The 15,006-nt window shown below is 37.9% G+C and overlaps 1 protein-coding gene across 3 annotated transcripts in view; it reads left to right on the top strand.

Annotated features, from left to right (window-relative positions):
* Nucleotides 1–13,772, top strand: part of CZH18orf54 (chromosome Z C18orf54 homolog) — a 28,307-nt gene extending 14,535 nt beyond the window's left edge. For all 3 annotated transcript variants that reach the window (XM_075020546.1, XM_075020544.1, XM_075020545.1), the window contains exons 7-13: nt 7,741–7,947; nt 9,299–9,532; nt 10,308–10,461; nt 11,618–11,727; nt 11,872–11,985; nt 12,634–12,780; nt 13,431–13,772. In XM_075020546.1, the coding sequence (XP_074876647.1) occupies nt 7,741–7,947; nt 9,299–9,532; nt 10,308–10,461; nt 11,618–11,727; nt 11,872–11,985; nt 12,634–12,780; nt 13,431–13,556 (1,092 nt within the window). In that variant the 3' untranslated portion in view covers nt 13,557–13,772. The remainder of the gene's footprint in view (nt 1–7,740; nt 7,948–9,298; nt 9,533–10,307; nt 10,462–11,617; nt 11,728–11,871; nt 11,986–12,633; nt 12,781–13,430) is intronic.
* The last annotated feature ends 1,234 nt before the right edge of the window (nt 13,773–15,006 follow it).

Genomic DNA, 15,006 nt, shown 5'->3' with positions numbered 1-15,006 from the left:
GAGGCTAGATCAGGGGAAAGGAATTTTATTGAACTACAATCTTCCACATGAGAGTGGGAAAAACAAAAGGGAGGAAATAGCAGGACTAGATAGAAGAAAAGTCACTGTTTCTCAGCAGGTGACAAGAACTGTTTGCTAAGGATGTACACAAGTATTTGTGATCCTATGTATTTGCATATACAGGAAATCTTTTATGAGGAGGGCACTTCCTGAATTACAGTGTATATATATATCAGTAAAACGGAGCTGAGGGAAGTAAAGGCTTTGATGAAGACAAGTATTGTGCTCTTAAATCTTGTGAAGGTCCTATCTGTGGTAAGACTACAGACGTGGCACGGTGGGAGGAAAATAGATGGGATTTTTGTCTCGGGGATTTTTGCCCTTTAAAGGCTTAATGAGAGAGTCCATTGTGATACTGGTCTTGAAATGGAATGACTGTATGCTGCAGTTATCTTTTCCTCTGTAACAGTTCATTTGTGTTAGCAAATCTCTCTGCATCACTGTATTTGCACTGATACAAGAATGTGTTGATATAGGAAAACTTAATTACAGGCTCCAGATATCATGAAGCCTAACAGTGCTGCCAGTAGAGGGTTAATGTGGCTAGAGTTTATACCTGTTTTAGTCTGAAAAGGAGGATCTGAAAAACTGCAAATCCCATAGTCACTCATTATCAATGTATTAATTCTTTTCTTATGTATCTTTGACGCTGACAGATCACTTGTATTTGTTTTCCAAGAGGTGCTTATGGATTCTCACACATATATATATCTGGAATTTTGAAACCCTTGAAAATCATAATGTATATTTTCTGTCTTGTTGATCATGGATTCTGTGATCCACAATGGTTTTTAATTTTTGTGTCCTTACTCAAAATATTTGGTCAACTTTAGAGTTGGTAGGTCTCTCACCGTGCAGAGAGAATTGCTGTTCAAAGGGAAATGAGAACTTTTCTTTAATTTTAATTGACCTGATCCTGCTGTTGCCAGTTTGAATGGCTGAGCTTTCACAGCTCTTTCAGAACAGAAAAGAAATGACTACTGAGGAGAGATGAGCTCTATCTCATAAGGAAAAATAAGTGCTGCTTTAAGTTTAGACTTGCCAACTTAGGAAGAAAGGCTTTAAACCAGAATTGATGGGGACTGATGACAAAAGAATGTAAGTGTTACCAGTGCAAAGGTGACCAGAGGCATAGTAACTGTGGATATAGGGTTTTTATAAAAAGGATTGAAGCAATACAGAAAACAGGATAGTGAATATGTCTGCTTAACATTTAAGATGTCTATACTACTGCAGGCTATATGGAAACTAAATGGAAGAATGTACAAGGTTCTATATAAAGTTGTGATTTAGGCAACATAAATGTTTACTTGGTGGGATATTTCATTTGTTAATGAATTAATACAGAAAAAAAACTGGAGGTGGCTCCTGAAGAAAAGGGGAGGGAAGACATCTTTCTCTATGAATATTTAGTTTTGTATTAAAGTCTAGAAGGATATAGAGGGAGATAATCTGTTAAAAGTATCTTTACAATAATTAAAGGAGAAAAAAGCCTGACTGCTATTATGTTGAGGACCTACCATTAAGACCACCAACCAAGAAGGATAAGATGGAAAGAACGTTTTTGTAAACAACTGACAGAATAATTTGCCTTGAGGAATTACTACTTAACAGAATATTTGTTGGTTAAAATAAATTGAATACGGAGTATCCAGGGTATTTTTAGACTAGGATGATGTCAGGTTTTGATACAGAAAGTGAAGGTTAATACAAGAATTTTCTTACAAGGTTTTCAAGTTTTTTAGAATGGAAAAGAGTAAAAATAGAAAAATGCGACTACAAGAAATTCAAAGATCTGTTTGCAAAATCCTCTGAAAAAAGTCTATGAAAAAGGTGCTCAGAAGTTTGGCAGTTCATAAAAATACATATATTTAAGATGTAGTTGCAGGATATCCTAGTATGGAACAGTTAAAATAAATGTAATATGTCTTGTAGACATCAATGGTCTTCAAGAAGGAAGCATAATGGAAATAGTTAGAATTGTCCCTGAACATGAGTCAGCTTGGACTTTTGTGTATTTTGGAAAGTCCAAAGCACAAAAATGAGAGACAAGGAGGAAGAGCTGTCAAAAATAATAAAATAACCCCAAAGTTCCTTATTGCTTATGTAACCAACAAGTCCTTTACTGATATAAGGGAGGACCAAGGAAAATTTTGGTCCATGACCTCCCTGCAGAGAGTAATAAATGATGTCAGTGAAGGTATAGTGTTTGCTTAAAACATCAATGGCGATGGGGTGTGGATAAAGCTCAGGTTACCACAGGGAAAACGTGATTAATAGCTCTTACGCAAGCTACTGGTGTTCAGTGGACTACACATACCGACATTAACACTAAGCTCTTAGAGAAATGGCTGAAGCTATTGGTAATGGTTAGACCTCAGTGCAGTCCCATCATGGTCTAGAAATGGGACTAGCAAAGTAACCTTTAACAAAAAGTCAGCAAATGATACCAAAGAATTATAGGGCAATAAGATTAACCTCAGTTTCCTAGAAGTTCAGAAGTACATAATCAGACATGGAGTATCTCAAGGAAATTGGGGGCGGGGGGGGGGGGGGGAGAGAAGTCGTTACAAACACTGTGTATTACACAAACCTAGTTTCCTTTTGATGACTGGGTAGCAACATTTAACACTTGTGTGCTTCAAAACAAGGAATCATAGTCTATATTAAATTATTTTTAGGGAAGCATGAAGATGGGTGGAAAACAGTACTTGGAGACAATGAAATCTATTGCTATTCTTTATTTTCATAATGTAGTGGAGTTAGAGAAGATCCAGAGGAGAGTGACTGAAGTGATCCTGGAGCTAGAACAGCTGCCTAATAGGGAGAGACTAAAAGGGCTCGGACCTTCAGCTTGGAGAGGGGAACGTGTTTGATGTTGCTCTAATCCCACAATACAGAAAGATAGGAGGCCTTAAAGGAGCTAGTAGGAGATCTGTTTAGGACTGTGAAGTGCTCTTTGTTTTAGCCTGCAAGCGGTAAACTTAGGATGTCAGGGAGTATCAGCAGGTTCAGAAAAGACTTAGGCAAAGTCATGGAGTTCTTCATAGAATGAAATCTAAAGGGAAGAGGCTGTTCCCTCTAGCATCTCGAATTCAACAGTTACATATGCCTGTAAAGTATGAAAGGTGTAACCTGGAAACAGTAGCCAGGTTATGCTTTCCCTTATCGTTTCCTAAAGTCCTGCTGGAGAAAAAACACTGGGCTGGAGGTACTGTTGGTCTCAGCTAGTAGGACATTTTCTGTGTAGTTAGGTCCATTGCAGGAGGGTAACATACAACAGTTCTGTTGCAGCAAGAGCGATTTAGGCTTGTGAAAACCTTTTTAACAATAATAACATGCAAGCGGGGAAATGGGTTGCCAAAGAAGTTCTGGAACCTCAACTATTTCTGTGGTTGTAGAAGTAGATTACACAACCAGCCAAAACCGTAATTTAAATATATTGGGTCCTTAGGATAGGTAAAGGAATTAGATGACCTCTGGCTTTTTTTCCCCAAGTATTTGATGGTTCAGACTCTATCTCATTGTCATGTTGTGTCTTAGGCGTCATGTGATACATGAGTAATGTTAAATCTGAATGTAGAAATTGTCAGACCTTTCTGTTGTAGTTTAGTGAAGAATAGTTTTTTGCATTGCGTCACATTTCTGCACAATGGTACTGCACTAAATGCCATTAGTGTTACTATGCGGAAGATGAGTCACTTCCCTGAGCTCTGTAACATAACTGAGCATATATCAGAATTAACATCCTTTTGTTTCAATGTTTTTCTTGTCTTCTGTGTACTAATCTATTTCAGCTTTACTAAATGGATAACCAGGCATTTGAAATGCATGGAGAGAGCATACAAAGTTCTTCAAAAAGAGAAGAGTGGCCAAAGAAAGAGGTACCAGTCATTTTCTTTTACAGTACTAGCAAAACATTATTAAAAGTCAGTCTGAAGATTAAACCCTTATTTTGCAACACGACCTAATCCTATACTATTAAGAAGGTCCTGAGGAAAATAAAAGCTGTAAAGGGCTTCAGTTGCTAAGGTCTGAAAATGCATAGTTCCATGTGCACTAGCTAGGATCTGAACTGTGAGACGTAATTGCCTGGCCCCACTTAAGCTAATAGCTGAATTCTTTATCCTCTGACTACTGGACAAAGTAATTATCTTTGGAGGATTCCCCATAGATTTTAACAGAAAGCGCTACTTAAAAGCTCATCTTGTGGTAATGGTTAGTATCTCTACTGAGTTACACATTAGAGTACTGTTTCATCTTTTTTTTTTTTTTTTGCCCTTGAGAAAAGTAGTTCTCTGTAATTTTCCCATTAAAGTTTTTGCTTCTCGGGGTTTGAATTAACTTCATGCAATACTAGTTGGCGTATCGCTCATCAGCCACTATATTTGTTTGCAGTCAGTACAGTGCTGCTTCTTGGCTATAAATATACCAAGGCTAGTGATTTCCTCACAGCACAACTCACTCCACACAGTTGTGCTGAGGTTGAATGTTCTGTATTAGTTATTATTATGTAATATGTGCAGCATTCTTTTGACTTTAAAAATAATTCTTGAATGGGTGCCACTGCTGTGAAAATGCTGTAAATTAAAGGTCCTTCAAATCTGGAAAATGGGGATTTCAAATGCATTTAACTATAAAGCCTTGTTCTCTGATGAGACTTTGTGGTCTGAGTACTACTGTTGTGATATTTAATTGAACACAAACTTTAAAAAGGGAGTCATTTGAACTGAAGAAAAGATTATTACTGAATAGAATAGGGTGATATTTTGAGCACTTTTCTGCTGCCAAGAGAAATGTATTTGTAAAGAGCTTTTGTCAAAGAGATCAATGAAAAAGGTAATTTTGTTAAAATCAGCAAGTAATCTTCATTTTTTTCATTTCTGATTGCCTAGCTTAAGTGATCAACATTCATACCTCATTTTCAGGCACTTACCATGTGAAAAATCAGGCTTTTAAAGGTAGATCAAACTGTGCACCCAGAATCAGTAGAGTTTTAAAATTTGGGCCGGAGAATGCAGTCTCTATTGGTCTGAAGCTGCAACTTCAGCAGCAAAAATGTTTAAGGGACAGGAAACACTGAATATCCTCACCAAGGTGATGCTTCATGGTGCCAGAAGTGCCTTGGCTTTCTATAAAGAATTCGTGTGCTTCTGTGTGCCCAGCTACTTCTCCCCTTCACCCTTCTCCAGAGGTCTGAATGTCCACAAAGGAAATTTTCAGTAAAGAAATGATGCCCAGAGCAGTTCATACAGATTCTGGCCTGTCTTCTCTACTGACAGGGCGCTGGGCCGTGTGAGATGTGATGTAAAGCAGAGGCAGCATTTCTGCCCCAGAGATGAAGGTTTGCCATGAGTTGATGCTGCAGGTCTTCAGTGTTTTGTGATATAGATTAGAAACAGCAATGAAAAAAATCTTTAAGCATTTGTATAACCCCTAAGACAGCAACAATCTGATAACATACTCTATAAGGTTTCCCTATAATGGGCCCAGTAATTTGGCCTGTGTTTCTGAAAGGCATATTCTTTTGATTACAAAAGAACTATCATAAACTTTCTTCTGTGTGTTAGATCTAATAAAGCTTTCTTTTTTGTTTGGGGGTCTTTTTATTAATTTCAGGAAAGAAAGGGCAGCTGGTCCCTAATGAAGGTCTTTCTAGTTTGTCTGTTGGCCTGTATTATCACCACCACAATAGGAGTGCTGGCCCTGTCCTTGGTCTATGTAAAAAACACTGCCTTTATCAAAGAGACGGGTGTTATAGACGATGGTGCAACTTCCCCAAAACCAGATGAAAAAAGTGTGGATATCAAATACCAGTTCCTGAATCATCTGGGGAAATCAAAGGTAAATTTTTCATCTCATGCAATAATATTCTAGCATCAAATATAGAAGTTTAATGAATTAATTTCACCTAACTATTTTTTAAGCATTAGGTGATCAGCCTAAAGCTGTTATCCAGACTTCTTTTATAATCCATGGGGAGAGACACAAACTTCCGGACAGTGTTTCACTCCAATTCATAACAGATGTTGGAAGTGGTATGGATCTCTGGAGTGCCTCTTGGAGAGCTAAATAATTGCTCCAACAAATCAGGCTTGCAAGACAAGGCAACCATTTTATGTGTGATTCTGAAATTATGGAGTATGAAATTCTGAGAAACAAAACCAGAAAGATCAAATTTTAATTTAAGCTGAGTAGTACACTAAGCTTTTTCTTCTTAAGACTGGATTCAAACAAATTATGTTGCAAGAAGAAAAATTAACTCCATGATCTTGTTTCAGTGAGTGTCCTTGTTTCAGCTGAGATAGAGCTAACTGTCTTCCTAGTAGCTGGTACAGTGCTGTGTTTTGGGTTCAGTAGGAGAAGAATGTTGATAACACACTGATGTTTTCAGTTGTTCCGAAATAGTGTTTAGACTAAGTCAAGGATTTTTCACTCATGCCCAGCCAGCAAGAAGGCTGGAGGGGCACAACAAGTTGAGAGGGGACACAGCCAGGACAGTGACCCAAACTGGCCAAAGGGGTATTCCATACCATATGGCATCATGCCCAGTATAGAAACTGGGGGGAGTGGGGCTGGGGGAGATCACCGCTCGGGAACTAACTGGGCATCGGCTGGCGAGTGGTGAGCAATTGCATTGTGCATCACTTGTTTTGTATATCCCAATCTTTTTATTATTGTCATTTTCATATTGTTATTATTATCATTATTAGTTTCTTTCTTTCTGTTCTATTAAACTGTTCTCATCTCAATCCACAAGTTTTACTTTTTTTTTTTTTTCTGATTCTCTCCCCCATCCCACTGGGTTGGGGGGAGGGTGTGAGTGAGCGGCTGTGTGGTGCTTAGCTGCTGGCTGGGGTTAAACCACGACAGTGAGCTAAAATTAACTGACAATGTAAGGAAGCCCTAGGAATTATGTAGGTTTTGTTTAGGTGTATTTTGATACTTATAGAAATGTATCCTTTGAGCAATTAAAGACATATGCCTTCCTCTAAATATATCTTTATATAAAAAATAATTCCTGATTAATTTTTGCTTTTCAGCAAAAGAGGGAAAAGGATAGATTAGGTAGTAGGGCACTTTAAACTGACAACAGCCATTCTGGTACCTTTTCATGTTAGATTTAACTATGTAAGTAGTTTTTAAACAAAAAGTGTTTTTAAGAATGCAAACAAAAGTATTTAAGAGGAGAGCTACCCTTTTAATATGCCCTTCATCAGTGCAAGATGATTCTTTCATGGACAAAACATGTTCTAGAGGCATTACAAATATTGGGAAAGGATATTTTCAGTTGCAAATAGTTTGCAACCATAGAAATTCAGGAAAATGTCTTGCTCAGGAAATGTTCTAAATGTTTTGAATCTAAAAGTTTAAGCATATGTGTAACTGATTTCCCCAAATCAAAGTCCAGAATGACATAAAAAGAGGAGCAGATAATTTTGTTCTTGATATCACTGTTTATCTCTCGTTTATAGAAATGATAATGTTACACCATGACATGAGAAAGTATATAAATGATTGTGAAAAGTGACTAAAATACATACAGAGAGAATCCTTACTGAGCAAAAGGACAGGTCCCTTCAGTATTGCCCAGACCAAGAATTTTCTAAAATATTTTAGGATTCTTTGGTCACCACCATCCATAGTTAATACAATTCTCCACTCTCACTAACTTTACAGGTATATAACTACCCAGGCGGTGAAATTCAGTGGGCAAGATTCAGGAAGAATGTAAATGAATACCAAAGTGATGAAGAAATGGAATTTGGAAAAAGTATCAATAAACATGGCTCCAAAATGACTTTTGGAACCTTACGGATCAAAAGCAAAGGGCTTCGGGCTCCCCATTGGCATTTTAACGCCAATGAACACGGCTACCTGCTGCAGGTATTATCTGATTATTTCAGCTTTCCCAATTGTTTTGCAGTTTAAAGTATCATGCATCTATAGAAGATGTACACATGTAAAAAAAAATTACATATACATTACATGCAAATGTTAACAGGTAATAAAAGCAGAATTGCCATTAATTGATGTATGACATTAGTTTTCTTGCTTGAAATAAAATTTTCACATGGAGGTGGTTGAAATAGGCTGTTGAATGTTGTTACTTGCAAGAGGACCAAACACCTGTAGCTGCCAATGAAGTATAAAAACAGAAGTCAGAGGAGACTTTGGATACCTGAAAGTTACAGAATTTTATGTACTTATCCAAGTGCTTACAATGATTGAAGTAATTATATTAGAGAACCATTGCAGAATCACAGAGGTGAAGGACTGTTAAGGTTCTTAGGAAAGCCTCTGGCTCCATCCCCTGTATTGATGCAGGAGAAGAATACCTAAAGCATATTTGATACTTTTGTTCAGTTTTTAAAAATTTTCAACAAAGGACCTATTATAAAATCAAAAAATAGTTGTCTCCCATGTTTCATCACAGAAACCATTAGAATGTTTGTGCTGGTACAAAACCCACATTTTTGCTTATTGCGAAAAAAAAAAAAATCCTTATTTCTCCTTGTTTATCTCCATTGGCTGTAGAGACCCTCAGATCAGCTTGCTTTCTCACAGCTTTTTGTATGTGGAAGACTCTTTTATTCCCATACAGTCTTCTCTTTCCTAGACCAAATACCCCTTCCTTCCTTCTCCCCCCCCGCCCCCCCCAATAAATCTTCATTGAAAATGTTTGCCCTATCTCACCTGACTGTCAAATTTCAAATCTGTAAAAATGAAGAACATGAGATAAATAGAAACTCACCACAAGGAATTCAAGGTGGCATATTAATTTGAAAACAAAATGATCTTTCTTTGGAAGCATAGGTACTTGGATCTCAGTTATTAATTTATTTCTAAGCATAATTATTCATATTTTGATCAGCATAGAACTGAACAGCTCCAACTGGATGGGTGATCCTCCTTGGAGTAAGGCATTCCACAAACACCTGGTCCTGTCTCCAGCAGTTTTTGGTCAGAGATGACTCCTTTATAGCTGTTCACAGCTTCTTTAATAAGAAATGGTTTGAGTGTGAGCAATGTGTATTTGTCATGTGTTCCTTAAACCTTCTAAAATTTTGTCATTTAAAATACTATTCTGGACTTAAGTTCACAAAGGCTTGTTAGAGAGTGCATCAGGTCCTGTTTTTTCCTAACAGCCTTCAGGTTATTTTAATTATTGATTTGCCACATATGGATTAAATGAGAAAATTTTCATTATGATTGTTAAGTTCTGATTATGTTACAGGGTACTGCCTGGATTGGAGTAATTGGCGCAGATGACAGCGTGGTTACCACATACAATGTCACGGCTGGTCAAGTGATCTTCTTCCCTAGAAACACTGTGCATTGGGTAAAGAACGTAGGATCAGAAGACTGTCTGTTCTTGCTGTTTTTTACAACACATGAAGAACTTCAGACCTTGGATGTAGATGATGCATTTTTCTCTACCCCAGAGGATATAGCAGCTAGAGCATTAAAGGTCTGTATGATAGGATAGCCAGCCTCTATCTAGTCATCTACATGTTAACATGGCAGTTCAGGCTCTCTCTCTCTATTTTTTAGAGACGATCCTCCCTACCTCAGCTGTTCTTTTTAGTTCCATCAGTGCAGAAGGGTGTACACGTGTCCTTTGTGTAACACCGTGCCACCCTGTGTTCCTTTATACACAAGGAGAAATAAATGATGATGCTCTCTCCAAGAAACTTTTTCTCCTCCACTCTTCACATTTATCCCCAGTTCACAGAGGGCCTTCCATATTTCCAAAGGTGTAAGGGAAAATAACGTAGTGAAGCCCCAAGTTAATTTCCCAATAGCCCCTTGATGAATTCTGTGGTATGAGATCTCATAGGAAACTGTAGATAAGTCCATCTTCTTGTTAAAACAGATATTACTTGAACTGACTAATTGGCAATGTCCCATGAGCAAGAATATGGCCACAGAGTTTCTGCTGAGTCTGAGCAATGTGCATGTTCAAACCACAGAATTGTGATAGACCTTCCCACCCTGTAACAGTTTGATGGGAGATGGATCGAGTTTCCCTTCTGCTCCAAATCTCTGTGGTAACTGAGAAGGAAGGGCAAAACAAAGGAGCATAATAGAGTATTGACAGGGTGAGGCAATTAAAGAGATGAGGTGTGTCCACAAGGCAGAATGTCTACCACCAGGTACTAAGGTGGGATATTCAATGAAGTAAAATTTTAAATCCAGTTTGCTGTGCGTCTCTGTCAGCTTAACATGCATTGTGTGTTCCACAGCCACAAGGTGGAGTTAACTTCATCAGAACATTCAAGAAACAAGTAGAAGATCAAGCAATTAACCTCCCACCAAACTTAAATGAGCTTGTACAAAATGCTACGTATGTGCAGTCTCCGGACAAACTTGTATGGCAGTACTTCTACGATCTCAAAGGTATACATCTAGGAACTTTGTATGTAAGAGCTCTCCGTGTTTCTAGAAGGGGAGAGGAGTGGATCCGTAGTCGATTCACTGAAACAGGAGTTAAAAAATAGATAGAGAAATGATAAGAATTTAAGGAAATAAAATGAAAAATGTATTGGTAATACATCTAATTGCTGCCCTGATTCTTATCTCAAAGTGGTTTACCCTTTTGATTTTAATGTTTCTATCTGCAATAGTAGATATGAAAGCAGAATGCCAGTAAGCAGCAGGGCATGAAATAAATACTTCCCAGCTCAAGGTTCTCTACTTATGTCTATAAATAGGACTGGTGTATTCCCTGCTACAGTTAAGCAATAACCTAAACTTTTCATTCAGAAATTAAAATCTAACAGGTGAGGAAGCCCTGCAGCAGATTAGCTGGAGAGTGACTGGTGCTGACCTTCTTAGGATATCTTGTATCTGCATAAGAAACATCAGTGAATAAACACCTTAACAGATACCTAATTATATCCTGCCTTTTCTTTTACAAATATAACTTCATAAACAGCATTGAACCATATTCACTGTTTGATTTATCAACAATTGTATTAAACATCCCTCTGTATAGCCTAGATCTAGTGATTATCAGTGAGCACCTAATAAACATAGATGGCAAAACTTAATTCCAAGTAGTAGAGTCTATTCAAAAAGCTATAAAAGCAAATATAGGTCAGAGCTCCACACACAGCTGATAGAGGTTATGAGAAATAGATGTGTGACAAAAATCTTCACACTTGGACCAAAATGTTCTTCTGCATTGGCAGCACTTTACAAAATATTGTGATACACAATCTGTGCCATAAAGGTTAATATGAATTAATATGCTGAAAGTTAGCATGTTCTTTAAGTGTATTGTTATTGATAGCAATTTGGGATAGAAAAAAATCTAGCCAGAGCTTTTCATTATGATTATCTGACTACAGAAAAATACAGTAAAGGAGATTGCATAGTGTCTAGTGCATGAAGGATAGAGAAGCTAAATGGGCTTTCTTTTTGGTTCCAGAGCCTCATAAGATTTGAGGCCTCAAGTTTAGTACATAATAATAACTTGAAGTTGGCCAATATACTAATAAACAATGTTAACCAAATCTTGTTGGAAATGCTCATTTAGCTGTCTTTGTTTTAGGGTCAGCAAAATATCCTTTTCCAGGAGGAATCTTCCAGTGGGCTCGCTACCGCATAAATGGCACTGGACTAAATGAAACAGAAAAAATTTTTAGTGAGTCACTGAACAAGGTACATGCTTTTAATTGGATACCATAGATTTATAAACATCAGGCATAGTATGCAGTTTCTGTGGGTTCATCACTGCTTTGTCATGTATAAGAGGGATATAACAAACTTGGACGGTTTTCTGAACATTTTTGTTCTGCTTTTCAGCATGAAAATACCCTTACCTTAGCAACTCTCAGGATATTCAGCAATGGACTGGGGCAGCCTCACTTCCACTTCAATGCTAACGAGATGGGTTATGTCATTAGCGGCTGTGGACAGGTAATTTGTTACGTGGGTGAGGGATAAGTCAGTGGAGTTTTGGCTGTAAAACAATTACAGATCTAATAACTGATTCCCAGCCCTGATTAATGACACTACAATTAGCAGTATCACAACACTTTCAGTGTCCACACTTTCCTTCTCCATATAAAATTTTGATCTCAGTTACATTTGTGGAAGCTTGTCTAGCCAAAGTGGAGTTATACAAAGAGCAGAATTTGTCCATCTTGTTAAGTTGTTCAGCTAAATCACAAATGCTCATTACAGGAATTGCCACTCTCCTGAATGCTGGGAGTACAAAATAAAAAAGCAATACTTTTGATTTAGCACCTCTGAGGAACAGATAAATAGAATAAAGTTTAGTGAGTATTAAGTTTTAGAGTACAAGATTTTATTATGGTTTTCACTCAGTGCAAATTTGAAGTGCAAAGATAATTGAGATGGAATGACGAGACTCCATAACATAAGGACTTACCATGTTCTTACTCAGGAATTTGCCTAGGACCCCTCTACCTTTCTGGATTCTCAGTGAAAGCACTGATGCTACACTAGCTGATTTCAGTGCAGTGCTGGGACCGTCACTGTGTATTTATCCAGTAACAGCACACAGAAAATTGTTGTTGAACATTGCTGCTTTACTTGCAATAGGCTGGAGTTATTCTCTCTGGAGTGACTGCCAACTTCAACATTGGCATTGGAGATGTCATATTTTTCCCTGTTGGAACCCAACATTATATCAAGAGCTTATGTGATGAGGATTTGCTATTGATTCTAGCCTACAATACAGGAAACCAGGTGAGAATTCATATGGGCAAGGGAAGAAAAAAATGTTCAGCGATGTTTTTCTCAGGCACGTAAGCTTTATGCTTCATGCTTCAGTGCACACCTTTCAAAAGACATTCTAAGAATATGTCAAGTACACTGACAGTTAAAATTCCCTTCTGGTGTGAGTGGTTGGCATGCAACACCTATCACTCTGTACTGGAAACAGGAGGTGGGAAAGACAAAAAAAAGGTACTTGGTAGGGTGTGACATGCTCCCGTGTGTGTGTGTGCATGTGCATGTGTGCATGTGTGTATAACAGAGGTGGAATTTAGATCGTGTTTGTGCATGAGGTGCTGCTGGTGTTTAAGAGAGGGAGCTTGTCCTTGGGTGGACTGGGCAGGGTCTTTACAAGCTGAGCACCCACAAAAGGCAGAGATCTCTGTAAGCCTTAAACAAGTCTATATCCTAAGAGCCAGGGCAAGGGTGTATTTATTTAAGGTTACACATATCCAGTGATCTTGATAGCCCAGTGTAAGACTTGTCATTAGTTATATACTTTTATATAAATTCATTTTCATCTTGGATTTGAGGTGCACTTTAATATTCCATATTATTAATATTGTAAAAATGATCAGGTAGCTGTGATTATTCTTCTTAAAATATTGTCTTTTTCTTCATAGCTGGAAACTCTTCGAATGAATGACTACTTCCATGGAACAGCAGACCATATCCTTGCTCAGCTTTTTTGGAAGGAACAGGCTGAGTTTAAGAAGTTCCCAACGCCTGCCAAAAAATCAGGCAAATAACCTCTCTTAGCAGTTAATGGCTCCAAGGACTCTTTCATGATCACCATGTTTCTACCAGTACTTTTTGGTACCTTTCTTGCTATTTATCCAGAGGAGATGTTCAGAAAAAAAGAATAATCTGGGGTTATTCATTATAAAAAGTTGTTTTCTTTATGTATTTTTATAATGTTTTATTTATAGTGCAATGTAATTTGATTAGTTGTATATTAAAGTAATTTCTACCATTACAATTGCCTTTTGCTCTGTATAATATCCATTATTCCACCGTATCTCTTCCCTCACACTACTGAAGTTTACATTGATTTTCTGTCATGTAGACAGTGCTCTTATCTAGCAGTGTCTCTACACAAATGCAGCATCTATACACAAACCAGGTCTTGTGTTATGAGCCCCGCATCTTACAGTGATGGCAGGAATGAGCTCACCATAGATTCAGGTCATGTTCACTCTCCTTCCGCTAACTACACTCCTCTCAGTGGGGCACTGTGTTAGAATTTAGGACAACTAACTCCTTTTCCTGACTTTGCCACCAAACTGCTATCTGATTTTGGAAGAAACATTTGAGGCTAGATTCTCAGCAGAAGGTAGACTCAGTAGCAGATAAGCTCTGTGTTAGGCACCTGTGCTTGCCATGCAAAAGGTGGGGAGAGATAAGCCCAAAAAAACTGGGCCAAAAAGAAGCAAAGATGATTTCCCAGATTGGCATCTATGCCATTTTATTGTGACCCTCAGGTTCCCATTCCTTCTTGCATAAATATTTAATTACAGTCAACAGGGTGGCTGCAGCAGGGAGGCAAGGAGATCTTTCTCTGTTTCCCATGGCTTAGGGCACTTTTTTTTTTTTTTTAAATCTTGTGAAATACTTGCCTAGTTCAGGGGGTTTGATCCTGTTTTGATTTAAAGCAGTTTACTGATTTAATATCAACACATAATAAACAAGGATTCAGTGAAATATTCAGTAGGGATTCAATTTCATTTCTTATTGAGGCTCTTGGTAATCCCCTGGCTACTCTTTAATCTGGCCGAAGGTCATCTGTAGGGTTCAATTATATGGAACTTAGTTATCGGGCCTGAAAGTAGCTCATGATCACAAGAGTGTTCCAGACGCCTTTAGAAGGCCTTGAACAGACTAAAGAAGAAGATAGAAAAAGAAAGATCCCAGTTAGAAAACCACAGGTGCACATTCCACGATAAAGGGAACTTGGCACAAACAACCTCAATTCAGGAGCTTATCTTGACCAATTGGACTAAGACAAGTCTTGCATGCTCTAATTAATACAGCCAATTATGTCCTGTGTTTATGCACGTGTACAGAGCGGGTATAACTAACTTTATCTTACGTTTGTGCACGTGGACAGTACCGATGTAACCAATCACCTTTTATGTTTGTGCGCGTGGACACCAAATGCTTGCATGCAGCAACCAATCAGAGTTTCTAAACAACTTAGAG

This window comes from Buteo buteo, chromosome Z (genome assembly GCF_964188355.1).
Source record: "Buteo buteo chromosome Z, bButBut1.hap1.1, whole genome shotgun sequence".
NCBI classification, from domain to species: domain Eukaryota; kingdom Metazoa; phylum Chordata; class Aves; order Accipitriformes; family Accipitridae; genus Buteo; species Buteo buteo.
This window is presented reverse-complemented; position numbering and strand designations above follow the sequence as displayed.